At 48.8% G+C, this 25,440-nt stretch overlaps 1 protein-coding gene across 1 annotated transcript; it reads left to right on the plus strand.

Moving 5' to 3' along the window:
- On the plus strand, positions 1 to 25,440 carry LOC139362640 (uncharacterized). The gene is made up of 5 exons (XM_071094147.1): positions 1 to 161; positions 5,494 to 6,009; positions 8,786 to 8,870; positions 11,571 to 11,747; positions 24,932 to 25,440. The coding sequence occupies exons 1-4, from the start codon at positions 1 to 3 to the stop codon at positions 11,679 to 11,681; spliced, it is 873 nt and encodes a 290-aa protein (XP_070950248.1). The 3' UTR covers positions 11,682 to 11,747; positions 24,932 to 25,440.

The raw sequence follows: 25,440 nt of genomic DNA on the forward strand, positions 1-25,440 counted from the left end.
ATGCCCAATGCCCCAGACCAGGGCTCCAGACCCACAGGGTTCTTTTGTCACTGTGTCCAGAGGGCAGCAGCTGCTCTGAGGTACCCACCTGAGCCTGGCAGCTTTCTCCAACTTCGGAAGCCCAGGAGCATGGCCCAGGTCCACAGATGCACCGGCATGAGGTGCGCCCAGAGGAACAGAGGCAGATGAGTTTCGTCTCCTCCACTGGATTGTGAGGGCCTAGAAGGAGACAAGGGTCTGCTTGAGAAGGCACTGAATAGTGAGCAACTTGGGGCGGTTTCCCTCTGGATGGATCTGCAGTGCCTGGATGGAACCTGGCTCAGACAGAGCTCAGTTCTGCAGGTCCCTGAGGCATGGAGAGTTCACAGCTACCAACTGTATGAGTCTGGATTCAAAGCCAACAAACAGCATGACTCGAAAGTCCCTGCCCTACCTGGATCACTCACCTCTTGGGAGTCACCCTTGCAGGCTCATCAGATACCCAGGCCAGCAGCACAGCCGGCCAGGACCAAGGAAACTTTGGGAGCCTCAGAGTACCCCCAGGTATTCCAACCTAAACCTGGCACCCCTGCCTCTCACCACCCTTCTTCTTGCTTTAACCTCACCCCCTACACAGAGCCTGGGCCACCTAACATGGCATCAAACAGATGCCTCAATAAATCAGAGTCTAATTTTCGTGGAGAAAAAAAAAAAACTTAACAGATATACATGCAAATTCAAAATATATCCTAAAGTACATATAAATTCAATATATATCCAATCATTATGACTATGACAGTAGAATATTAAAATACTATTTTCAAAATGTATACAAGCTTAATGTTCTATTTATTCAAACTATTCAAAATACAAATCATCAACATAATTTGCCACTAACATCTCATTCAGTCCCTTCACAGGACACATGATTCACTGGGAGTTAATAAATTAGCAGCTGGCAGGCAGTGACACATAGAAAAAATGAAAACCAAGAGGTGAAATAGTTCTGAAATAAAAAGTGTTTTAAAGCTAAGAGAAATCATTGAATTACTAAGTCATTAGCACTAATTTTGAGCCAACTAACTAATTAATATGAGATGACACAGTGTCCTATGTTTTGGCAAATACAAACTATGTTTAAACAATGTCTGTAATGTGACTTTCAAAATGCTCCTGGCTTTACAAAGATGTGATTAAAATGTAGTAATACATGCTAAAACACTTCCCCCTGCAGAGAATGTTGTAACTTTCATCAGTCACACTGAGAGTCCAGAAGATGAAGGAAAAGGTAGTGGATTTCACTGAGAACTTACCAGAGTTGAACTCCCTCACTCTCTGTTGCCCAGCATTGGCAGGTTACGGGACTGGTGGCTGTGGTGTCTCAATGGTCTTTGGTCTCTTAGAAGGTGGAGAATCATCATCATCTTGAAAAAGAACAAATGCTCATTACTGAAGGAACTTTCTTAGGTTACAGCCACCTCCGGGTCAATTCCCAACATTCAAAATCTGAGCAGGGCTTTAAAGCTATTTTGAGTATTAATAATTATTTCTGTATTGCGAACTTCAGCATACTTTTTTCTAGTTATATTTGAAATGTTATTCTTTTGGGATGTGCACAAGTGAATACTGCTTTTTCTTCTGTCTTGCTTCATTACTTTTTAGTTTGCTTCATTTGAATCATCATAAGTCTCCTCTTCTCCTCAAATAGCTTTCAACTTGCTGCCAAGAACAATAATCTATTTTAAGGCTTTTGAGAAAAAACTTCCAATGAAGACAGCCACCTAAAGTTACACAAATATAGAAGAAACGGGGTAAAATAAAGCTTAGATTGGAAAAAAATATTTAAGATTGTACAAAATTCAAGCACACATAAACAAGGGAAGCTGGGTAATTTATGTTCAAATACTTTTAACAAGTGCAAAATGTGGAGGCTTAAAGAAATAGGGCTGGCCAGGCATGGTGGTTCACGCCTATAATTCCAACACTTTGGGAGGCCGAGGCAGGCTGATTACTTGAGGTCAGGAATTCGAGACCAGCCTTGCCAACATGGTGAAACCCCATCTCTACCAAAAATACAAAAATTAGGCCAGGAGCGGTGGCTCACACCTGTGATGCCGGCACTTTGAGAGGCCAAGGCAGATACACCACCTGAGGTCAGGAGTTTGAGACCAGCCTGACCAACATAGAGAAACCTTGTCTCTACTAAAAAATACATTACCTGGGCATGGTGACGCATGCCTGTAAACCCAGATACTTGGGAGCCTGAGGCAGGAGAATCGCTTGAACCCGAAAGGCAAAGGTTGCGGTGAGTCAAGATCGCACCATTGCACTCCAGCCTGGGCAACAAGAGTGAAACTCCGTCTCAAAAAAAAAAAAAAGAGAACAAAAATTAGCCAAGAGTGGTGGCACATGTAATCCCAGCTACTTGGGAGGCTGAGGCAGGAGAATTGCTTGAACCTGGGAGGCTGAAGTTGCGGTGAGCTGTGATCGCACCACTACGCTTCAGCCTGGGTAACAGAGTAAAACCCTGTCTCAAAAAAAAAAAAGAAAGAAAGAGAGAAAGCAAGCAAGAAAGCAAGCAAGCTACATTATTTATGAAACAGATACTGTTGACTCGGTCACAAGAAAGCCTGTGTATAAATGAGCAGTGAGATATTCAAGCACAGCACACACACACTACTCAGGACAGCTATCCTGAGTTCCATGCTTACTTCCTTCTGGATACACCAGCAACTCAATCTGCTATGATCCTGCAATACATCTCTTGTTAAAATTAGAGACATCTGGGCCAGGCACAGTGGCTCATGCCTGTAATCCCAACACTTTGGGAGGCTGAGGCAGGTAGATTACCTGAGGTCAGGAGTTTGAGACCAGACTGGCCAACATGGTGAACTGCTGTCTCTATCAAAAATACAAAAATTAGCCTGGCCTGGTGGCATGTGCCTGTAATCCCAGCTACTCGGGATCCTGAGGGAGAAAAATCGGTTGAACCTGGGAGATGGAGGTAGCAGTGAGCCAAAATCGTGCCACTGCACTCCAGCCTGGGTGACAGAGCAAGACTGTCTCAAAAAAAAAAAAAAAAAAGAGAGAAAAAAAATAAATTAGACATCTGGATCAAATCAGCTGCCTCTGTCATCGTCTAGTCCCGCAAAGTGTCAGGTAACGTCCTATTAAGATTGCTGCTCACATATCTATAAAATACTGAAAATATCATTTTAAAAAATCTTTTTTTTTTAATTTTGAGACGGGACTTTTGCTCTTGTTGCCCAGGCTGGAGTGCAACGGTGCGATCTCGGCTCACTGCAACCTCCACTTCCTGGGTTCAAGCAATTCTCCTGTCTCAGCTTCCCGAGTAGCTGGGATAGCAGGCATGCACCACCATGCCCGGCTAATTTTGTAGTTTTAGTAGAGACAGGGTTTCTCCACGTTGGTCAGGCTGGTCTTCAACTCCCGACCTCAGGTGATCCACCCACCTTGGCCTCCCAAAGTGCTGGGATTACAAGCGTGAGCCACCGCACCTGGCCAAGAAACCCTTATTTAAAAACAAGCCAGGTGTGGTGGCTCACGCCTATAATCCCAGCACTTTGGGAAGCAGAGGCCGGTGGATCACTTGACATCAGTAGTTTGAGACAAGCCTGGGCAACATGATGTAACCCCATCTCTGCTAAGAATATATATATATATATAAAAATTTAGCTGGGTGTGGTGGTGGGCACCTGTAATCCCAGCTTCTCAGGAGGCTGAGGCAGGAGAATCGCTTGACCCTGGGAGGTGGAGGTTGCAGTGAGCGGAGATCTTGCCACTGCACTCCAGCCTGGGAGACAACAGCAAAACTCCATCTCAAAAAAAAACAAAAACAGACCCCATTTCAAAACAAAAAGAAAAGCAAAACAAAACACAAATGTGGTACAGAAATAAAAATAATTACCGTGTTAAACACAGCTTCGTAGAAAATAAAAGACCACTCAAATACAATAAGCTGTCTTTTTAGACAGGTATAATTGTTATTCTTATTTTACAGCTTAAGAAACAGGCTCAGAGAATGTTATTTGATTGGACCATGTTGTATCTCCGGACAGTGCAGCTGAGATCAGACTTCGTGTGTAACTCCACTAGCCTACCAGGGTGCCTCTCACAAAGGTAAGAAATGTAAATTTGGCCTAATATACGAAGTTGCCACAGCAGCACTGGGTCAGTTCTACATACACTACTTCTATGTTCATCAAGGGAAACCTTACAGGAAAGTGAAAATGTTTCTAGAAGGTGACTGGACACCAGCACATTTGCTTGTTGCCTTTGGGCTCTTCTTCTCAGGCCAACAGTAACCTGAAATTATTGACTGACTATTCCAGTCAACTGGAGAAAATGGTACCAAGGTCACCAACATCAGACAAATTCACTCGAGGACCTATCTATGTACTTTGAAAGACAAAACTGCTTGTGAAGGATACTGTATTTCAGAAAAACAGAATCATATTAACAACTAATAACACTGTAAAATGCTGATGTGTTGAATGCTACTTTAGAAAAACATGTTCAAATCTAGGGGAAAAAATTGAAAACTACATACATAGCTAGCTAGCTAGTTAACTATCTAGAGACATGCTTTCATTCCAGGCCTCAAGTGGTCCTCCTGCCTCAGCCTCCTAAGTAGCCTGGGCCACAGGTGGACACAGTTACACCTGGGTTTTTTGTTTTGTAGAGACAGGGTTTCACTACATTGCCCAGGCTGGTGTCATACTTTGGAGTCTCGCTGTGTTGCCTAGGCTGGGGTGCAGTGGTGCAATCTCGGCTCACTGTCCTCCACCTTCTGGGTTCAAGGAGTAGCTGGGACTACAGGCATGTGCCACCACACCCGGCTAATTTTTGTACTTTTTGTAGAGACTGAGTTTCACCATGGCCAGGTTGGTCTCAAACTCTTGACCTCAGGTGATCCACCCACCTCGGCCTCCCAAAGTGCTGGGATTACAGGCTTGAGCCACCGAGCCTGGCCAAGCACTTTCTTGTTATTAAACAGCCTAACCCAGGCGGGGCACAGTCCCTCACGCCTGTAATCCTGACGACTCTGATGGCCAAGGTGAGAAGACCGCTTGAACCCAGGAGCTCGAAACTGGCCTGGGCAACACAGCGAGACCCCCATCTCTACAAAAATTACAAAAATTAGGCCACGTGAGCACCGCCCCCGGCCAATTTTTGTATCTTTTGTAGAGACGAGGTTTCTTCATGTTGCCCAGCCTGGTCTAGAACTCCTGAGCCCAAGCCATCCATCCTCCCGCCTCGGCCTCCGAAAGTACTGGGATGGCAGTTTTATTTGGCAGTCCCTCCCTGTTGCACACTTAGGTTTTTTTTTTTACGTTTTTAGACAGGGTTTACCTCAGTCTCGCAGGCTGGAATGCTGTGGTGGGACCATAGCTCATTGGAGCCTTGAACCTTGGGGTTCAAGTAGCTGGGGGGCTGAGGTAGGACTACTGAGACAGGGTCGCGCCATGTTGCTAGACTGCTCGTGGCCTGAAGGGATCCTCCCGCCTTGGTCGCGCCTGGACATATTTTTGTGTTTTTGACCGACATAAACACTGCGCTGGGTCAGAGTTTGTCAACTACCCTTCTCCAGCCAGCAACACACAGGACCTGGAGGGGAGGTCGCGGTTACCAGGCTCCACTCTCAGGAGAAAACTGCTCAGCTACTGACACTACCAACTCCGTGACACCGCCGAACACCCCAGCCTGTGACGTCGCCCCAAGGCCCATCCTTGTGACGTCACCGAAGGCGCGCGCTTGTGACGTACAACCGGCAGCTGAGCTGGCCTTTTTGTGTCTGCAAGCTTCGGCCTGGCTGCCGCCGCCCATAAGCTACCGGGAGGAGCTTTACGACTTCCCCGCCTGCAGGGCCGGGCGTAGCAAGGACCAGACGCTCACGAGCAGGCGCTGCGCCCCAACCGGCCGGCTCCTGGCGGGCCCGTTGCGGAGAAGCTCCTCAATGGCCAGCGGCAGCTGCAGCCTCCGCCGTGCACTCGCCTCACCTGATCCCGGGTACGTGCATCCCACAACACCTCCCCCAGCCAGGGCCCGAGGACCCCCGGGAGCGTCCCCCGCCACCTGGCGCGGCTCATCCTGGGCAGGGTAGGCCCCCTCTGAGGTTGCCCCGCATTAGGGAGCTGCATCGCCGAGCTCGACCTCTCAGGGGCCGTTGTAATCGCATTAAGCCTTTGAAACTTTGTAGCGGTGTAAAAGGGGCTAGAAAACGAAGAAAACATCTTTTTAAAAATATAAGCGATCGGTCGGGCGCGGTGGCCCACGCCTGTAATCCCAACACTTTGGGAAGTCGAGGCGGGTGGATCACGAGGTCAGGAGTTCAAGACCAGCCTGGCCAGCATGATGAAACCCCGTCTCTACTAAAAGTACAAAAATTAGCCGGGCGTGGTGGCGGGCGCCTGTAATCGCAGTTACTCCGGAGGCTGAGGCAGAGAATTGTTTGAACCCGGGAGGCGGAGGTTGAAGTGTGCCGAGATGGCACCACTGCACTCCAGCCTGGGCGACAGACCGAGACTTTGTCTAAACGTGTGTGTGTGTGTGTGTGTGTGTGTCTGTCTGTGTGTCTGTGTGTGTCTGTGTGTCTGTGTGTGTGTGATCGAGCCCGGCAGGTTGAGATTACACTGAGCCGAGATTATATAAAAGATCAAGCACGGGAGGTTGAGGTTACACTCAGATGAGATTGCCCCGTTGCACTCCAGCCTGTGTGACAGAGGGATACTCTGTCTCTAAAACCTTACATGCAAGTGAGAGCTTTTCTTCCAGCGCTCATGCTCAGACTGAAGGAAGTAATGGGGCCGGGCCCAGTGGCTCACGCCCGTAATCCCATACTTTGGGAGGCCGTGGCGGTGGATCGCTTGAGCTCAGGGGTTCCAGACTAGCTTGGGCAACATGGTGAAACCCTGTCCCTACAAAAATACACAAAATTAGCTGGGCATGGTGGCACGCGCTTGTAGTCCCTGCTGCTTGTAGGGCTGAGGTGGGAGGATCGCTTGAGTCCAGGAGGTGGAGGCTGCACCTCCTGGGCTCAGGCAATCCTTTTCAGCCTCCCAAAGTGCGGGGATTACACTGTATTTTAATGCTTTTTTTGAAAATGGAAACTTTTACAGGCAATTCACTTCCTTCAAGCTAATGATAAGGAAATGATGCTATTCTGTTTTGTTTTCTGTTTGTGTATGTGTGTGTTTTCTTTTTTGAGACAGGGTCTTGCTCTGTTGCACAGGCCAGGTGCAGTGGCTCATGCATGCCTCTAATCCCAGCTACACAGAAGGCTGAGGCAGGAGAATCGCTTGAACCCAGGAGGCAGAGGTTGTAGTGAGCCGAGATCGCACCACAACACTAATGCCAACATGCCCAGCTAACTTTAGCATTTTTTAGTAGAGACTGTGTTTCACCATGTTGGCAAGGCTGGTCTTGGACTCCTGACCTCAGGTTATCCACCTGCCTTGGCCTCCCAAAGTGCTAGGATTACAGGCATGAGGCACTGTGCCCGGCTAATTTTTGTATTTTTAGTAGAGGCGGGGTTTCACCATGTTAGCCAGACTGGCGTTGAACTCCTGGCCTTAAGTGATCCACCTGCCTCAGCCTCCCAAAGTGCTGGGACTACAGGTGTGTGCCACCATGCCCGGGCCCCCTTTATTCCTTACAATCATGCAGTTCTAACTCAGCATTCAGAGGTAGATTTTTCACTTGCAGCAGAGGCAGTAGAGGTTTTGGAAATGCTCCTTGAGGCAGACACTACACCCCGATTTCATGGAGTGCTTTGGGCTGAGCCAAGTCTGCAGTAGGCAGAAGGCTCTGAGAAGTCGTCCCAGCCTGGACAAAGAACAGTTCAGAGCTCTGGGGCACAGGGGTGTGCTCAGCAGGACTGGGTGGACAGGACCTTTGTTGCGAAGGTGAAGAGCACAGGCTTCCAGGAGCAGGTGCCTGACAGACAGGCTTCTTTGGGAGGTGGCCAGAGGAGATGTCTGTTTGCTGGGGCAGGAATTGGAGGGAGCCGCCCAGCCTGGAGAGGTTCAGCCAGGCTGTCACAAGGCTTTGAAACTTCCCATCTGAGAGTCTGCACTCCCTGTTTGCTTGATGCATTAATAAATATCCCACCCAAATCTGCACCCATCCACTCCTGTGTTCAAGAGCTGTTTCAGGGAGTCAACCTCATTTTTGGCAGTGTCCAGCCCACTGACCTCAGCTCTGTGTGCCTGGAAGGGTGGCTCTCCTCTGGGGGGATAGGATTCGGAGGCGGGGGGAGAAAGAGTGATGTTAGAGAGCTCGGTCTAGGACTAGAGGATCATGTGCCCTTATGTAAAATACATCTCAAGTTAGGGAAGAAAGCAGTGGCTTTATGCTTTGTGTGTGTGTGTGTGTGTGTGTGTGTGTGTGTTTTCTTTTGTTTGTTTTGAGACAGGGCTCTATGGACCCGGCTCTATGGATCAGGCGGGACTGCAGTGTGATCCTGGCTCACAGCAACCTTCACCTCCTGGGTTCAAGCAATTCTTATGCCTCAGCCTCCCAAGTAGCTGGTGTTAAACAGATATGTGCCACCATGCCTGGCTAATTTTTGTATTTGTAGTAGAGACAGGGTTTTGCCATGTTGGCCAGACTGATCTTGAACTCCCAACCTCAAGTGATCTACCCGCCTTGGCCTCCCGAACTGCTGAGATTAAAGGTGTGAGCCATCGTGCCTGGCCCCGTGTTGTGTTCTGATGGGGGAGGATGGGAGGGTGTTCGAGCCCTTCCTGGACTGACGGAACCTGTGTCTTCTGCCTTCTGTGGACAGGATGGTGATTGCTCACGCCAAAGCCTTGGACCCCTCCCGGCCTGTGACCTTTGTGACCAACTCCAACTATGCAGGGGACAAAGGGGTGAGCCTGGGGGTCCCTACCCCATTTTTCCCCACCTTTGCCTGGGCTTGTCCTGAAGTCTGCTCATGGGAACAGCTGGAAAGGACCATGAGCTGCCAGCCAGGGATTTTTTATTTTGTTTTTTTACTTGAAAAGATAGAGACAAGGTCTTGCCATGTTGCCCAGACTGGTCTCGAACTCCTGGGCTCAAGCGATCCTCCTGCCTCAACCTCCCAAAGGGCTGGGGTTACAGGTGTCGGCCACCGCACTCAGCTGCAGCCAGTCTTTTTTCATAGATGGTCTTTGGGTTAATGAGAATTCTCTCCCTGCTTACTCGCCAGGCAGGTGGCTTTCTGAATTCAGGGAGGCTGGGCATAGGGAGATGGGATTTGTTTGCTCAGTTTGGACTCAGCGTTTTTTGCACTTTGATTTAATAGAGTCATAGAATGTCAAAGGTTTGAGGGGGCTTAGAGTTCATCTGGCCCACACCTGGATGTTCAGAATCTCTAGGGGAATTTTTTTCGAAATGGCAGATCTCTGCATTCTGAGATCCTGATTCAGTAACTCCAAAGTTGGAGCCTGCATTTTTCTTTTTCTTCTGTAGAGGCAAGGTCTTACTCTGTTGCCCTGGCTGGAGTGCAGTGGTGCAATCACAGCTCACTGTAGCCTTGAATTACTGGGCCCAAGAGATCCTCCTGCCTCATCCTCCCGCCTCATCCTCCCGAGTAACTGGGACTTCAGGTGTGCTGGGCTAATTTTAGATCTTTTTGCAGAGATGGGATTGCACTATATTGCCCAGGCTGGTCTCAAACTCTTGAGCTCAAGTGATCCTCCAGCCTTGGCCTCCCAAAGTGGTGGGATTACAGACACAAGCTGCCATGCCTGGCTGACATTAGCATTCTTTTTTTTTTTTTTTTTTTCTTGGAGATGGAGTCTTGCTCTGTTGCCCAGGCTGTAGTGCAATGGTGCAATCTTGGCTTACTGCAACTTCCTCTGCCCGAGTTCAAGCAATTCTCCTGCCTCGGCCTCCAGTGTAGCTGGGATTACAGGCACACGATACCACGCCTGCCTAATTTTTATATTTTTTAGTAGAGACAGGATTTTGCCATGTTGGCCAGGCTTGTCTCGAACTCCTGACCTCAGGTGATCCACCCACCTTGGCCTTCTAAAGTGCTGGGATTACAGGCATGAGCCACCGCACCCAGCCAGCATTCTTACTAGAAAGTAGTGTGTTCAGGACGCATTAGAAACTAGCCAGTTGGACACAGAAGCATCTGCTGCTCAGCCCTGAGCACCAGTTTGCTGAAGCTGATGGTGGTCCTACTTGGTCATCTCTGCCCTGCTCCTAGGTGGGACTCTTTCAGGCCCTCTGCAGCCCACAGTGCCGCCTTATGAAAGCTGCCTCAAGATTCTCTGTGATGGGCCGGGCGCAGTGGCTCAAGCCTGTAATCCCAGCACTTTGGGAGGCTGAGATGGGCAGATCACCAAGTCAGGAGATCGAGACCATCCTGGATAACACGATGAAACCCCATCTCTACTAAAAAATACAAAAAACTAACCGGGCAAGGCAGCGGGCGCCTGTAGTCCCAGCTACTCAAGAGGCTGAGGCAGGAGAATGGCGTAAACCCAGGAGGCGGAGCTTGCAGTGAGCTGAGATCCGGCCACTGCACTCCAGCCTGGGCGACAGAGCAAGAGTCTGTCTCAAAAAAAAGAAAAAAAGATTCTCTGTGATGGCCGGGCATAGTGGCTTACACCTGCAATCCCAACATTTTGGGAGGCCAAGGCGGGTGGATCACTTGAGGTCAGGAGTTAGAGACCAGACCAGCCAACTGGTGAAACCTTGTTTCTACAAAAAATACAAAAAATTAGCTGGATGTGGTGGCACGCACCTGTAATCCCAGCTACCTGGGAGGCTGAGGCATGAGAAGCACTTGATCGTGGGAGGCAGAGGTTGCAGTGAGCCGAGATGATGACACTACATTCTAGCCTGGGCAACAGAGTGAGACTCTGTATCCAAAACAAAACAGAAAAAGATTTTCTGTGAGAATGACTGCATCGGCCCCTCAGGTGGGAGCGCTTCTCCAGGGCAAGGTAAGTCCAGGGCAAGTTCCAGTGATGGGACTGCTGCCTGGAGAGGAGTCAGCTCCAGTGGCGGGGGCCCTCGGCTTTGGCTGAGGACTGCGCGTTGGCAGCTGCTCTGCCTCTCACAGTCCTTTTCAGCTGCGCACGTCAGTGCAGAGTCACAGGCCTGCCTCCTTTGAGCTACTTTGTGACCGTTTCCTGCCTGTGGGGCAGGGTAATTTCAGGATCTAAATTGGCAAACTTGGATGTTCTCAGTCCCGAGAGGCAGCTCTTCCTCTTCTAGTTTTTTTGTTTGTATGTTTTGTAGAAATGGGGTCATGCGATGTTGCCCAGGCTGGTCTCAAACTTCCGTGCTGAAGCGATCCTCCCACCTTGGCCTCCCAGTGTGCTGGGATTACAGGCATGAGCTACTGTGCCCTATTAATTGTCTTACTACTATACTTTTAGAGCTGAGGTCTTGATGTGTTGCTCAGGCTGGTCTCAAACTCCTGGCCTCAAGCCATCCTCCTGCTTCAGCCTCCCTGAGTGCCTCGATTACATCCTCTTCTTACCTTCCTGCCAGAAGAGCCCCCAAAGCATGTGAGTTCTGAATCATGCAGTCTTCTGGGTGCTGAACGGGCTCTCCTGCTCTGGTCCTAGGCTCCGTATGTGGATGTGATCTGTGTGAACAGCTGCTACTCTTGGTATCATGACTACAGGCACCTGGAGTTGATTCAGCTGCAGCTGGCCACCCAGTTTGAGAAGTGGTGAAAGATGTTTCAGAAACCCATTATTCAGAGCAAGTACAGAGCGGAAATGATTGCAGGGTTTCATTAGGTAAGTGCTATTGAACTTTCTGCTTATGTGTTATCTCGGGACAGAGATGTCACTCGCCTCCCCCGGCCTGCCCTGCGCCCACTGCACTGTTCCCCTCACTTCAGCTTTGGGCTCACCTCCCTCTGTCCCGTCCATATTCCCTTCCTGCCAGCAGCCAGGCCTCTGTCCCACTCGCTTGGTCCTCAGAAGTGGCCTCCTTACCAGCCTTGTTTCCAGACAGCCTCCTATCACCCATGCCCAAGTGGTCTTTCTAAAAAATCCAAATTTGTATTTGTTTGCTTTTGAGACCGGGTCTCTCTCTGTCACCCAGGCTGGAGTGTGGTGGTGTGATCACTGCTACTGCAACCTAAACTTCCTGGGCCCAAGCGATGCTGCCACCTCAGCCTCCTGAGTAGCGGGGATCATAGGCACATGCCAACATGCCTGGCTAATTTTTTTACTTTCATAGAGATGGGGTCTTGCTGTGTTGCCCAAGCTGATCTTGATTCCTGGGCTCAAGTGTTCCTCCTGTCTCACCCTCACAAAGCACTGGGATTACAGGTGTGAGCCACTGTGCCCGGCCACAGATTAAAATTTGGGAGTCCTGTGATTGGCTCCCCCAGGCCCACAGGACAAAGCCGTAATCCCTGGTCAGGACACTCAGTGTCCTCTGCTCTCTCCTGGATTTTCATCCTCTTCTCTCCTCACTCCCAGCCACTGATCTGTTTCCACTGCCCTCGCTCTCCTGCTCTTGCTTAAGCTGTTTCTTCTGCCTGGAATGCCCATGTTGGCACCATAATTGAAGGGGTGGCCTGCCCCTCCACACCTGTGGGCGTTTCTTATTAGGTGGAATGAGAGACTTGAGAAAAGAAATGAGACACAGAGACAAAGTATAGAGAAAGAAAAAGTGGGCCCAGGGGACCGGCGCTCAGCATACAGAGGACCCACGCTGGCACCGGTCTCTGAGTTCCCTTAGTATTTATTGATAATTATCTTTACCATCTTAGAAAAAGGGAAGTGGCAGGATAATAGGATCATCATAGGGAGAAGGTCAACAGTAAGACATATGAATAAAGATCTCTGACATAAGTTTAAGGAAAAGTGCTGTGCCTTGATAGGCATATGCAAACATCTCCATAAACCTTTTTAGTGGATAAAGAGCAGCATTGGCTAGCAAGTCCCACCTTTCACCCTAAGGCGGTTTTCTCCTTTCTCAGTAAACAGAACATACAATCGGGTTTTACACCAAGATGTTCCATTGCCCAGGGTCGGGCTGGAGACGGATGCTTTTCTCTATCTCAACTGCCAGAGGCCTTCTTTCCTCTTATACTAGTCCTCCTCAGCACAGACCCTTCACGGGTGTCAGGCTGGGGGACGATTAGGTCTTTCCCTTCCCATGAGGCCATATTTCAGACTATCACATGGGGAGAAACCTTGGACAATACCTAGCTTTCCTAGGCAGAGGTCCCTGCGAACTTTGGCAGTGTACGTGTCCCTGGGTACTTGAGATTAAGAGAATGGTGATGACTTTTAACCAGCAAGCTGCCTTCAGGCACTTGTTTAACAAAGCACACCCTGCACAGCCCAAAATCCTTTAAACCTTGAGTCACCACAGCACGTGTCTCTTGCAAGGACAAGGTTGGCGGTAGGGTCACTGATTAACAGCATCTCAAATACAGAACAAAATGGAGTCTCTTATGTCTACTTCTTTCTACATAGACACGGTAACAGTCTGATCTCTCTTTCTTTTCCACACAATAATCACCAACTAAAATATCCTTTTCTTTTTGTTTATGTTTTTGGAGATAGGTTCTTACTATGTTGCCCAGGCTGGTCTCGAATTCCTGGACTCAATTGATCTTCCTGCCTTGGCCTCCCAAAGTGCTGAGGTTAGAGGTGTGATCCACTGTGCTAGCCTTTTTTTTTTTTGGTTTTTGACAGGATCTTATTCTGTTGTCCAGGCTGGAGTGCAGTGGTGTCATCATAGCTCACTGCGGCCTTAAACCCCTGGGCTGAAGTGATTCCCCCACCTCAGCCTCCTGAGTAGCTGGGACAACAGACATGAACCACCATGGGCAGCCTATTTTTAAAATTTTGGGGGCCAGGCGCCATGATTCACACCTGTAGTCCTAGCACTTTGGGAGGCTGAGGTGGGCAGATCACGATGTCAGGAGTTCGAGACTGGCCTGGCTAACATGGTGAAAGCCTGTCTCTACTAAAGATACAAAAAATTAGCCGGACAGAGGTTGCAGTTAGCCGAAATTGCACGATTGCACTCCAGCCTGGGTGACAGGGCGAGACTCCGTCTCAAAAAAATTTTTTTTTTTTTTTGTAGAGATGGAGTCTCGCTCTCAAGCTGATCTTGAGCTCCTGGCCTTAGTGATTCTCACCTCGGACTCTCAAAGTACTGGGAATACGAGCGTGAGTCACACGATGCATGACTGAAAAGATTTCTGTTCACTGGCCGAGTCTCCCCACAGCTGTCCCGCTGTGGGGAGGTTTACCCCGCCTGCTCCAGGCTGAGGGAGGCTTCCCCGTGCTCTGCCCCTGTTGCAGCCCGAATCTGGCTCTCCCAGCGTTCTCGCCAGGCACTGTCATTATTTCTTTGCCTCTATTTGACTGGACTGTGGGCTCAGGAGAGAGAAAGAGTTCTATTTATTGTTGCTTCCCAGGTACTCTGCGATGTCTGACACAGCACGTGCTAAATAATAGTAGCTGGGAGTGCACCACTACACCTGGCTAATTTTTGTATTTTTAGTAGAGACGGGGTTTCACCATGTTGGCCAGGCTAGTCTCAAATTCCTGACCTCAAGTGATCCACCCACCTTGGCCTCCCAAAGTGCTGGGATTACAGGTGTGAGCCACTGCACCCAGCCTACAAGTTTATTTTAGATTTCATGGGAAGAATCAACTTAAGTACTACTTAAGAGAAGTGGAATTCTGGTTCCACTACTCCCATTATCTTGCTGTGCGAATTTGGAAAGTTAATAATGTCTCTGGGTACTGGGTTTCTTAAAGTAGGCAACATTTACCATCCTGCATTCACAGCATCATTATTAGGAACGAATAAAATATTATGTGTACAACAACAACAAATATTTCAGTCCCCAATACTGAATGGAGAAGGCCATAGTTGTGTTTATGGTGGTTTTTATGTATTTGTGGTCAGGATATAGCTTTGGGCTGAATGTATTTTTAGGTTCTTGCATTTGTAGGGAAAGCAGTATAGACATAGGAAGATTTGGGCTCAGACTGGGTGTGGTGCCTCATGCCTGTGATCCCAGCACTTTGGGAGGCCTAGGTGAGAGGATTTCTTGAGGCCAGGAGTTTGAGATCAACCTGGGCAACATAACAAGACCCCATCTCTACATACACACACAGGAAAACAAAATAAGCCAGGCATAGTGTGCACACCTGTCGTCTTAGCTACTTGAAAGGCTGAGGCAGGAGAATTGCTTGAGCTCAGGAGCTGGAGGCTGCAGTGAGCTATATTTGCACAATTGTATTCCAGCTTGGGTGAGAGAGCAAGACCCTGACTTGCTTTCTCAATATAGGGTGACCCCATCTCTACAAAAAGTAATTTTTTTAAATGAGCTGGACATGGCGAGGCATGCCTGTGGTCCCAGTTACTCAGGAGGCTGAGGTAAGAGGATCACTTGAACCCAGGAGGTCAAGGCTGCAGTGATCTCTGATCATGCCACTGCATTCCAGCCTGGGTGACAGAGGGAGATGCTGCCTGAAAAGAAAAAAAGATCTGGGGTTGGTGTTCCAGGTAAATACAGATTTGCCAGTGAGTAGGGGGACAGTTGGATATCACTGAAGGGGAACACTTTACGGAAGACTTTGATCACCACTTCAATGTTTACCTAGAATGATCCTCCACCCCTACCATTAGAACAGTGAACCAGGTTGGGAAGGATAGGGATGCCCACTCCCCACCCCCCAGTTTGAGTAGTTTCTTTATACACATGCACAAAGCAGTGTTCAAAGATTCAGGCAGAGACTCATTCCTTCTGTCACTCAGGCTGGAGTGCAGTGACGCGATCTCAGCTCACTGCAACCTCCACTCCCCTCAGGGTTCAAGCAGTTCTCCTGCCTCAGCCTCCTGAGTAGTAGGAATTACAGGTGTGCACCACCATGCCCAGCTAATTTTTAGTAGAGACGGTTTTGCCGTGTTCAGGCTGGTCTATGAATCACTCTCTCTGTCTCTGGCTTGGCCTCCTTATCTCCAGGAAGCATCCATGCCAACTCCAGCCTCCTGCCTTAGAACCACACTCTGTCCCCTCGATTCTGCAAGGCCACCTGGCTTTGCTGTGCTCCCTGTCCATTGGGATTAGCCATGGCACCTCTCAGAAGGTGGTGAGTTGGGGCACTCCTACAGCTCACATAATTTGCTGGTCTTCTTTCAGGGATCAATGTCCTGTGTTGTCTATTGTTCAGTATCTGAAAACCCTTGATTCTTCCGTTTATCTGATGTTCTAGGCATTTAAGGTTGGAGTGGAACTCTGATCCCTGTTTTACTTTCATGGCTAGAAATGGAAATCTTTTTTTGGCGGGGGGCAGAGTCTTGCTCTGTTGCCCAGGCTGGAGTTCAGTGGCGTGATCTCGGCTCACTGCAACCTCCACCTCCTGGGTTCAAGCGATTCACCTATCTCAGCAGCCTCCTGAGTAGCGAGACTACAGGCGTGTGCCATCATGCCTGGCTAATTTTTTGTATTTTTAGTAGAGATGGGGTTTCACCGTGTTAGCCATGATGGTCTCGATCTCCTGAACTCATGATCTGCCCGCCTCATCCTTCCAATGTGCCGGGATTACAGGTGTTAGCCGCCACCGCGCTTGGCCCTTATTTTTAATACGTGATTTAGGATTGCCTTTTCCACATAGATTTCTCCAACTATTCCAGTTTTTATTCTCATTTTCTCTCTCTCTCTCTCTCTCTCTCTATTTGGAGGACATAGAGTAGCTGGGACTACAGGTGCCCGCCACCATGCCCAGCTAATTTTTTTGTATTTTTAGTAGAGATGGGGTTTCACCATGTTAGCTGGGATGGTCTTGATCTCCTTGATCTCCTGGCCTCATGATCCGCCTGCCTTGGCCTCCCAAAGTGCTGGAATTACAGATATGAGCCACTGTGCCTGGCCCATTCTAGAACAAATTTTTAATTATACAACAGCTCAGATCTTGCATGATTATTTTATTTTATTGAGTTGGGGTCTTGCTCTTTACCCAGGCTGGAGTGCAGTGGTGTGATCATGGCTTACTGCAGCCTCAACTTCCCAGACTCAAGCCATCCTCCCCTCTCAGCCTCCTGCATAACTGGGACTACAGATGCAAGCCACCACACCCGGACTGGCTAATTTTTTTTTTTTTTTTTTTTTTTTGGTAGAGATGGGTTCTCACTATGTTGCTCAGGCTGGTCTCTAACTCCTGGGCTCAAATGATCCTCCTGCCTTGGCCTCCCAAAGTGCTGAGATTATAGGTATGAGCCACTGCACCTAGCTTTGGGTGGTTATGTTAATAAGTGATTCAACTGAACACAACAGCTGAGTTCCAAAATTCTGATGATGAATCCCTAAATATAACCCAAATTAATCCCATGGGACCCAGTTCCAATGAGGCATCACCTTCAAAGAAATATACTCGTTAAATAAAAACCAAATGTTACCTGATGAATGAATGCTTATGGCTCTCAATTAAGATTACACGTTAGGCTGGGTGCTCACGCCTGTAATCCCAGCACTTTGGGAGGCCGAGCCAGATAGATCACCTGAGGTCAGAAGTTCGAGACCAGCCTGGCCAACATGGTGAAACCCTGTCTCTACTAAAAATACCAAAAATTAGCTGGGTGTAGTGGTGGGCGCCTGTAATCCCAGCTACTCAGGAGGCTGAGACAGGAGAATCCCTTGAAAGTGGGAGGCGGAGGTTGCAGTGAGCCAAGATCACGCCATTACACTCCAGCCTGGGCAATAAGAGCAAAACTCCATCTCAAAAGAAAAAAAAAAAAGATTACATGTTAGTGCTTCTTGTAGATCTTTCTCTATCCTTTGACACTTTGAATTCCTCATCTTGACAGCTGCCCAGATTCCTCACTTCACCCCCTTCCTCCCACATCCACCAAGAATTCTGCCCTAACCCAGGCCCCAGGCATGCTCAGTGTTTCATTCCCTCTCCCAGGGAGCTGAGCTACCAAAGACTGTGCCTCCAACTCACAGATGAAAAGAGGAGAGCAGGCCAGGCATAGTGGCTCACACCTGTAATCCCAGATCTTTAGGAAGTCATGGTGGGAGGATGGCTTGAGGCCAGGAGTTCAAGACCAGCCTGGGCAACATTAGGGGGAGACCTTGTCTCTAAAAAAAAAAAAATTTAAATTAGTCAGGCATGGTAGCATGTTCCTGTGGTTCCAGCTATTCAGGAGGCTGAGGCGGGAGGATCTCTTGAGCCCTAGAGGTCGAGGCTGCAGTGAGCTGTGATTGCACCACTGCACTCCAGCATGGGGGACAGACCAAGACCCTGTCAAAAAAAAGAAGAAAGAAAGAGACATATAAAGAGAAAATAAGAGACTTCCTAAGCCTGAACTGGATTTTATTTTTAGGTTTTGTTTTTCTTTTCCTTTTTTTTTTGAGACGGAGTCTAGCTCTGTTGCCTAGGCTGGAGTGCAATGGTGCCATCTCAGCTCACTGCAGCCTCTACCTTCCAGGTTCAAGCAATTCTCCTGTCTCAGCCTCCCGAGCAGCTGGGATTATAGGAGTGTGCTACCACGCTTGGCTGATATTCTATTTTTAGTAGAGACAGGGTTTTACTATGTTAGCCAGGCTGGTCTCAAACTCCGGATTTCAGGTGATCCACCTGCCTCAGCCTCCCAAAATGCTGGAATTACAGATGTGAGCCACCGCACCTGGCCTAACCTGGATTTTAGAAGACATTTGTTCCTGTATTCTCGGACACCCTTCCACCTGGTTGGTAATGGTAATGTGTGCTTGCACAGTGATGTGAGAATCAAAGTGAGAAGACAGATCATCTCATTTAATGTGAGCTTTACATGTCCCTGAATGGTCCATAAAGCAAATGCCACTCACTCCCGCCATTACAGAGGGAAAACATTGTAGCTTCACAACAGGGACTTGCCTGAAGTCCCACGGCAGAGAGATGTCAGAGCCAGACTCTAGCACGGGTCTTCTGTTGAGAAGTCACGTGTAAAACCCTGCCCCAGAAAGATCCTCATTTCGTCCAGCCACGACGCAGCCACCTTTATTCTACTCCATGGACATTCTGGGTATTTTTTTTAGTATAAATCTGAAAGTTTCAACCAGGGGGGTGCTCCTGATGATCTCTCAACTAATGAGAACCAGACACCCAGTACTCCCCCTGCCCACTGATTCCCTGAGCCCTCTGCATCCTGGGGGTAATTAGTGTGAATTCCAGTTTCTAGCCAATTCTGTTTTCCAATTTTTTTTTTTTTTTTTGAGGTGAAGTTTTCATTTGCCCAGGCTGGAGTGCAGTGGCACTATCTCGGCTCAATGCAACCTCCGCCTCCCGGGTTCAAGTGATTCTCCTGCCTCAACCTCCTGACTAGCTGGGATTACAGGTGCACGCCACCACATCTGGCTAATTTTTGTGTTTTTAGTAGAGACGGGGTTTCACCATGTTGGCCAGGCTGATCTCAAACTCCTGACCTTGTGATCCGCCCGCCTCAGCCTCCCAAAGTGCTGGGATTACAGGTGTGAGCCACTGTTCCCAGCGTGTTTTCCAAATTTCTGAGCAATCCAGGCACCCACAATTTGGAATGAAGGGCAGATAGCCTGTGTGCCTGCCTGGCTTGATCATAAACTGCAGCCCTCAGACTGCAGAAGAAGAAACTTGTAGATTTTCTGGGTCATTCTCCACCATTTAACACAAAAAGAGATGCAGGCCAGTCATGGTGACTTATGCCTGCAACACTAGCACTTTGGGAGGCTGAGGTGAGAGGACTGCTGGAGACCAAGAGTTCGAGACCAACCTGGCCAACACAACGAGACTGCATATCTTAAAAAAAAAAAAAGAGAGAGAGAGAGATGCAGCAAAGGGTGCCCTTTTCTACACAGGGGCCTCTGTTGCCCAGGCTGGAGTGTACTGGCATGATAGTGATCACAGTTCACTGCAGCCTCAAACTGCTGAGCTCAGGAGATCCTCCTTCCTTGGCCTCCTGAGTAGCTGAGACTACAGGTGCACACCACCACCTAGCTAATTTTTTTTTTTCTTTTTACAAGACAGGGTCTCAGTATATTTCCCAAGCTGGTGTTAAACTCCTGGCCTCAAGCAATCCTCCTATCTCAGCCTCCCAAAGTGCTGGAATTATAGGCATGAGCCACTGTGGTATAGTTATCTTTTTTTTTTTTTTTTTTTTTTTTGAGATGGAGTCTCTCTTGTCTCCAGGGCTGGAGTGCAATGACCCAGTCTCAGCTCACTGCAACCTCCGCCTGCCAGGTTCAAGTGATTCTCCTGCCTCAGCCTCCTGAGTAGCTGGGATTACAGGCACCTGCCACCAAGCCTGGCTAATTTTTTGTCTTTACAGAGACGGGTTTCACCATGTTGGCCAGACTGGTCTTGAACTCCCGACCTCAGGTGATTCAACCGCCTCAGGCTCCCAAAGTGCTGGGATTACAGGCGTGAGCCACTGTGCCTGGTCCCTGGTACATTTTTCGGCAACACTTTTCTGCCTTTGCAAGGGGCTGAATGCACAGCTTCTCGCTGAAAAGCCAAGATGTAAAGGCAGTATGACAAGTGGAAATCCAATCTCCACAACTCACTGGGTAATCAGAGGTAAGTTCTGGGTCTTGCTGAGTTGTTTCTCTGCCCCTAAATTGGGGGCCAGGAGAACTCCCTTGCTCAAGGCCCTACTTTGGGCTGCTGTGAGAATCCCATGTGGCCACGCAGGTGAAGGGCCATCAATGTGGCCTCTGGTTTTCCTCAGGAATTCTCCTCGTGGCAGATTCCACAGCTTCCACGGCCGCGTGTGGTGGCTTATGCCTATAATCCCAGCACTTCTGGAGGCCAAAGCAGGTGGGTCACCTGAGGTTAGCAGTATGAGCCTGGCCAACATGGTGAAATCTCATCTCTACTAAAAATGCAAAAAATTAGCTGGGCATGGTGGCAGATGCCTGTAATCCCAGCTACTCAGGAGGCTGAGGCAGGAGAATCACTTGAACCTGAGAGGTGGAGTTTGCAGTGAGCCAAGATCATGCCACTGCCCTCCAGCCTGGGCAATAAGAGTGAAACTGTCTCCAAAAAAATAAATAAAATTTTTAAAAAACCCACAAAAATTAGCCAGTCATGGTCACACGCCTGTAGTCTCAGCTGCTCGGAAGTCTGAGGCAGGAGAATCGCCTGAACCTCGGAGGTGGAGGTTGCAGTGAGCTGAGATCGTGCCACTGCCCTCCAGCCTGTGCGACCGAGAGAGGCTCCGTCTGATTGTTTAAAAAAAAAAAAAAAAAGATTCCGCAGTCTCTAGATATCAATTTGTTGTGCTCCTGACAACCCTGGAAGCCCTCCTAGGTGCATTTAGGGCCTACCCCCCACCCCTCAACTGAGCCAGCACCCACAGGCCATGGGACCAGCTGCCATTGCTCCTACCAGCAGCTCAGGCCAAAGCCAGCAGAGACAAGCTCTTTACAACCCTCACTCCCTCCTCTGTGGGGACAGACAGGGCCTGTGAAAGACTCCAATCACTCCAGCTTCCAGTGATCCTACAAGCCTTTCTGCTATACCCAATCTCTAAAGGAGAGCTGAGAAATACAACATATGCATTTTCTCATCCCCAGTGCCCCTACCCTGGGATGGGGTGCTAAGGGGCAGCCAGGCCCCTCAGATGTCCAGCTGGGATCAAACTGGCAGAGCCCATCAACAGATGAGTGGATAAAGAAAAATGTAGTATGTATATATTATGGAATACTACTCAGCCTAAAAAAAAAAAAAAAAAAAAAAAAAAAATGAGGCCGGGTGTGGTGGCTCACACCTGTAATCCCAGCACTTTGGGAGGCTAAGGCAGGTGGATCACTTGAGGCCAGGAGTTTGAGACCAGCCTGATGAACATGGTGAAACCCCATCTCTACTAAAATTACAAAAATTAGCCAGGCGTGGTGGCACATGCCTGTAGTCCCAGCTACTAGGGAGGCTGAGGTGGGAGGATCACTTGAACCCAGGAGACAGAGGTTGTAGTGAGCCAAGATCATGCCACTGCATTCTAGCCTGGGTGACAGAACAAGATTTCATCTATAAATGAATGCATGAATGAATGAATGAAATAGAGGCAGGGTGAGGTGGTTCATGTCTGAAGTCCCAGCACTTTGGGAGGCCAAGACAGGAGGATTGCTTGAGGCCAGGAATTCAACACCAGCCTGGGCAACATAATGAGACCCCCATCTCTACGAAAAATTTAAAAATTAGCCGGGTGTGGTGTTGCACACCTGTAGTCTTGGGACTACTTGGGAGGCTGAGGTGGGAGGATTGCTTGAACCTGGGAGGCCAAGGCTGCAGTGAATCATGTACTGCTGCACTCCAGCCTGGGTGACAGAGAAAGATCCTGTCTCCAAAACAGAAAGTATGATGTCTTTTGCAGCAACTTGGATGAAACTGGAGGCCATTGTCCTTAGTGAAGTAACTCAGGAACAGAAAACCAAATGCTGCACATTCTCACCAATAAGTGGGGGTTAAGCTATGGGTACGCAGAGACATACAGAGTGGGGACATTGGAGATTCAGAAGGAGGATGATGTTAGGTGGTGACGGATGAAAAACTACTTATTGGATACAAAGTACGCTACTCAGGTGACAGATGCTGTAAAATCCTAGACTTCACCACGATAGAATTCTTCCATGTCTCCAAAAACCACTTGTACCCTTCAAGCTATTGAAATGGAAAAACTTAAAAATAAATTTTTGCGGCTGGGCACGGTATCTCACGCCTGTAATCCCAGCACTTTGGGAGGCCGAGGCGGTCAGATCACGAGGTCAGGAGATCGAGACTATCCTGGCTAACACGGTGAAACACTCTACTAAAAATACAAAAAATTAGCCAGGTTTGGCAGGTGCCTATAGTCCCAGTTACTTGGGAGGCTGAGGCAGGAGAATGGTGTGAACCTGGGAGGCGGAGCTTGCAGTGAGCCGAGATAGTGCCACTGCACTCCAGCCTGGGGGACAGAGCGAGACTCCATTTCAAAAAATAAAAATAAATAAGTAAATTTTTGCCAGGGCACAGTGGCTCATGCCTGTAATCCTAACACTTTGGGAGACTGAGGCAGGTGGATCACCTGGGGTCAGGAGTTCGAGATCGGCCTGGCCAACATGGCGAAACCCTGTCTCTACTAAAAACTTAGCTGGGCACGGTGGCATGCGCCTGCAATTTCAGCTACTGTAGGGGCTGAGGCAGGAGAATTGCTGGGAGATGGAGGTTGCAGTGAGCCAAGATTGTGCTAGTGCACTCCAGTCTGGGTAACAGAGGGAGACTCCATCTCAAAAATAAATAAATAAAAAAATTTTTAGGCCGGGCGCGGTGGCTCAAGCCTGTAATCCCAGCACTTTGGGAGGCTGAGACGGGCGGATCACGAGGTCAGGAGATCGAGACCATCCTGGCTGACACGGTGAAACCCCGTCTCTACTAAAAAATACAAAAAACTAGCCGGGCGAGGTGGCGGGCGCCTGTAGTCCCAGCTACTCGGGAGGCTGAGGCAGGAGAATGGCGTGAACCCGGGAGGCGGAGCTTGCAGTGAGCTGAGATCCGGCCACTGCACTCCAGCCTGGGTGGCAGAGCGAGACTCCGTCTCAAAAAAAAAAAAAAAAAAAAAAATTTTTTTGAGACAGTCTTGCTCAGTTTCCCAAGTTGAAGGGCAGCGGTGCTATCAACCTCCTGGGCTCAAGTGATCCTCTCACCTCAGCTTCCTGAATACCTTGGACTACAGGCTCGTGCCATCACACCTGGCTAATTTTTGTAATTTTTGCAGGGATGGGGTCTTACTATGTTGCCTAAGCTGGTCTTGAACTCCAGGCTCAAGTGACCCTCCTGCCTTGGCCTCCCAGCTAACTGGGATTACAGGCACGTACCACCATACCTGGCTAATTTTTTATTTGTTGTAGAGGTGGGCTGTCACTATATTGCCCAGGCTAGTCTCAAACTCCTGGCCTCAAGCAGTCCTCCTACCTTGGTCTCCCAAAATGCTGGGATTACAGGTGTGAGCCACCGCATCTGGCCAAAAATTTTTTTAAAAAAGAAAAACTAGTGGCCGGGAATGGTGGCTCACACCTGTAATCCCAGCACTTTGGGAGACCGAGGCAGGTGGATCTCCTGAGGTCAGGAGTTCGAGACCAGCCTGGCCAACATGGTAACCCCTGTCTCTACTAAAAATACAAAACTTAGCCAAGTGTGGTAGCTCTTGCCTGTAATCCCAGCTACTCAGGAGGCTGAGGCAGGAGAATCGCTTGAATTTGGGGACAGTGGTTTCAGTGAGCCGAGATCGTGCCACTGCTCTTTAGCCTGGGTGTCAGAGTAAGACTCTGTCCCATAAATAAATAGAAAAAATAAATTGGCAGAGCCACACAGAGTGTAAGAAACTAATCAGATCTGTTCAGCTGGAAAAACAGTTTTGCACAACTGTGTCTATTTTCCCCCCATGGAGTTTCACACCTTGATGCAAACGGGGAGATTGTGGGAAAGTGGAATTAATGTTAATTTGCATTTCTGACCTTGGAGGGGTAGGTGAAATGCGCCTTCTTTTCTATGGCATAGATAAGACAGTGGCACTCTGAGAGGCTCAAAAGGAAGCTTCCTCCCCCAAAAGCCATCCCCAGCATAACCGCAAAACAAAAATGGCGCATCTCAGAAGGACCTTGGTGGTGTCGTTGGAAGGTTGATCAACAAGAATGACACCTGCAAGCTGTAATTGCACTTGCATTCCCTGACATACGATAGGTGCCCCATAAACATCTGATGGGATGAATTAATAAGCGAATGAGCTCTTTACTCAATGGTCCAACCCCAAACCAGCATCCCTCAACCAGTCCTTCCATAACCATCTAGGTGAGGGGGGGTTGTTGATGGAAAAAGGTAAGAACAAAATTTTCAAACTCCCCTGTTAGCGTCACAATAATTCATGCTCATCTGCATCTAATAAAATATGGAAGCAATTTTACAGGAACATTTTGTGCTTTAGCGATTCATTTAACTCTTTCCTCCAGGGGGCAAGTCGTATATCCTCATCCAGATATGTGGGAAGTTCCGTGAATACATCTGCAAATATCTTATGATGAGATGCTCTTCTCCCCCGCTGGGCGCCTGACTGTAGTGAAGGAAAGCTTGAAAGTGAACACCAACCGGGCTTACGCTGACCTCCTCTCCTACCCATGGTTTCGTGCCCCTGTGTCTGTCCCACTGCCAAAGTAACCTGAAATTACTAGAGGAGGTGAGCGCTGAAGTCAATGTCCTCAGACCCAAGGACATTGTCCTCTAGAGCCAAGTTCACCCCTTTACTTGGCAGGGCCTCCAAGAGATGAGCTGCTGTCCACCCCATCAGCCCTCACCACCAGACCACCAGGAAGGACAGATGCTCAGGTGCCAGAGCTGCTGCCACCGTCCCCCAAGACACCACAAACAGTCCCTTCACTGTTTCCAACTGTGTCCGCCTCTGCGCGCTGCCCCCAAACTCCTTGCAGATTTGAAAACTGAGGAATAAAAATGAGCAACGCTT

The sequence above is a fragment of the Macaca nemestrina genome, chromosome 4, assembly GCF_043159975.1.
Source record: "Macaca nemestrina isolate mMacNem1 chromosome 4, mMacNem.hap1, whole genome shotgun sequence".
Taxonomy (NCBI): Eukaryota; Metazoa; Chordata; class Mammalia; order Primates; family Cercopithecidae; genus Macaca; species Macaca nemestrina.

Excerpts from the sequence above, each read along its gene's own strand:
- LOC139362640 (XM_071094147.1), top strand. The coding sequence starts at position 1 with ATGCCCAATGCCCCAGACCAGGGCTCCAGACCCACAGGGTTCTTTTGT. Across the intron at positions 6,010-8,785 it reads CTCGCCTCACCTGATCCCGG|GATGGTGATTGCTCACGCCA; the intron begins GTACGTGCATCC and ends TTCTGTGGACAG. Across the intron at positions 8,871-11,570 it reads ACTATGCAGGGGACAAAGGG|GCTCCGTATGTGGATGTGAT; the intron begins GTGAGCCTGGGG and ends CTCTGGTCCTAG.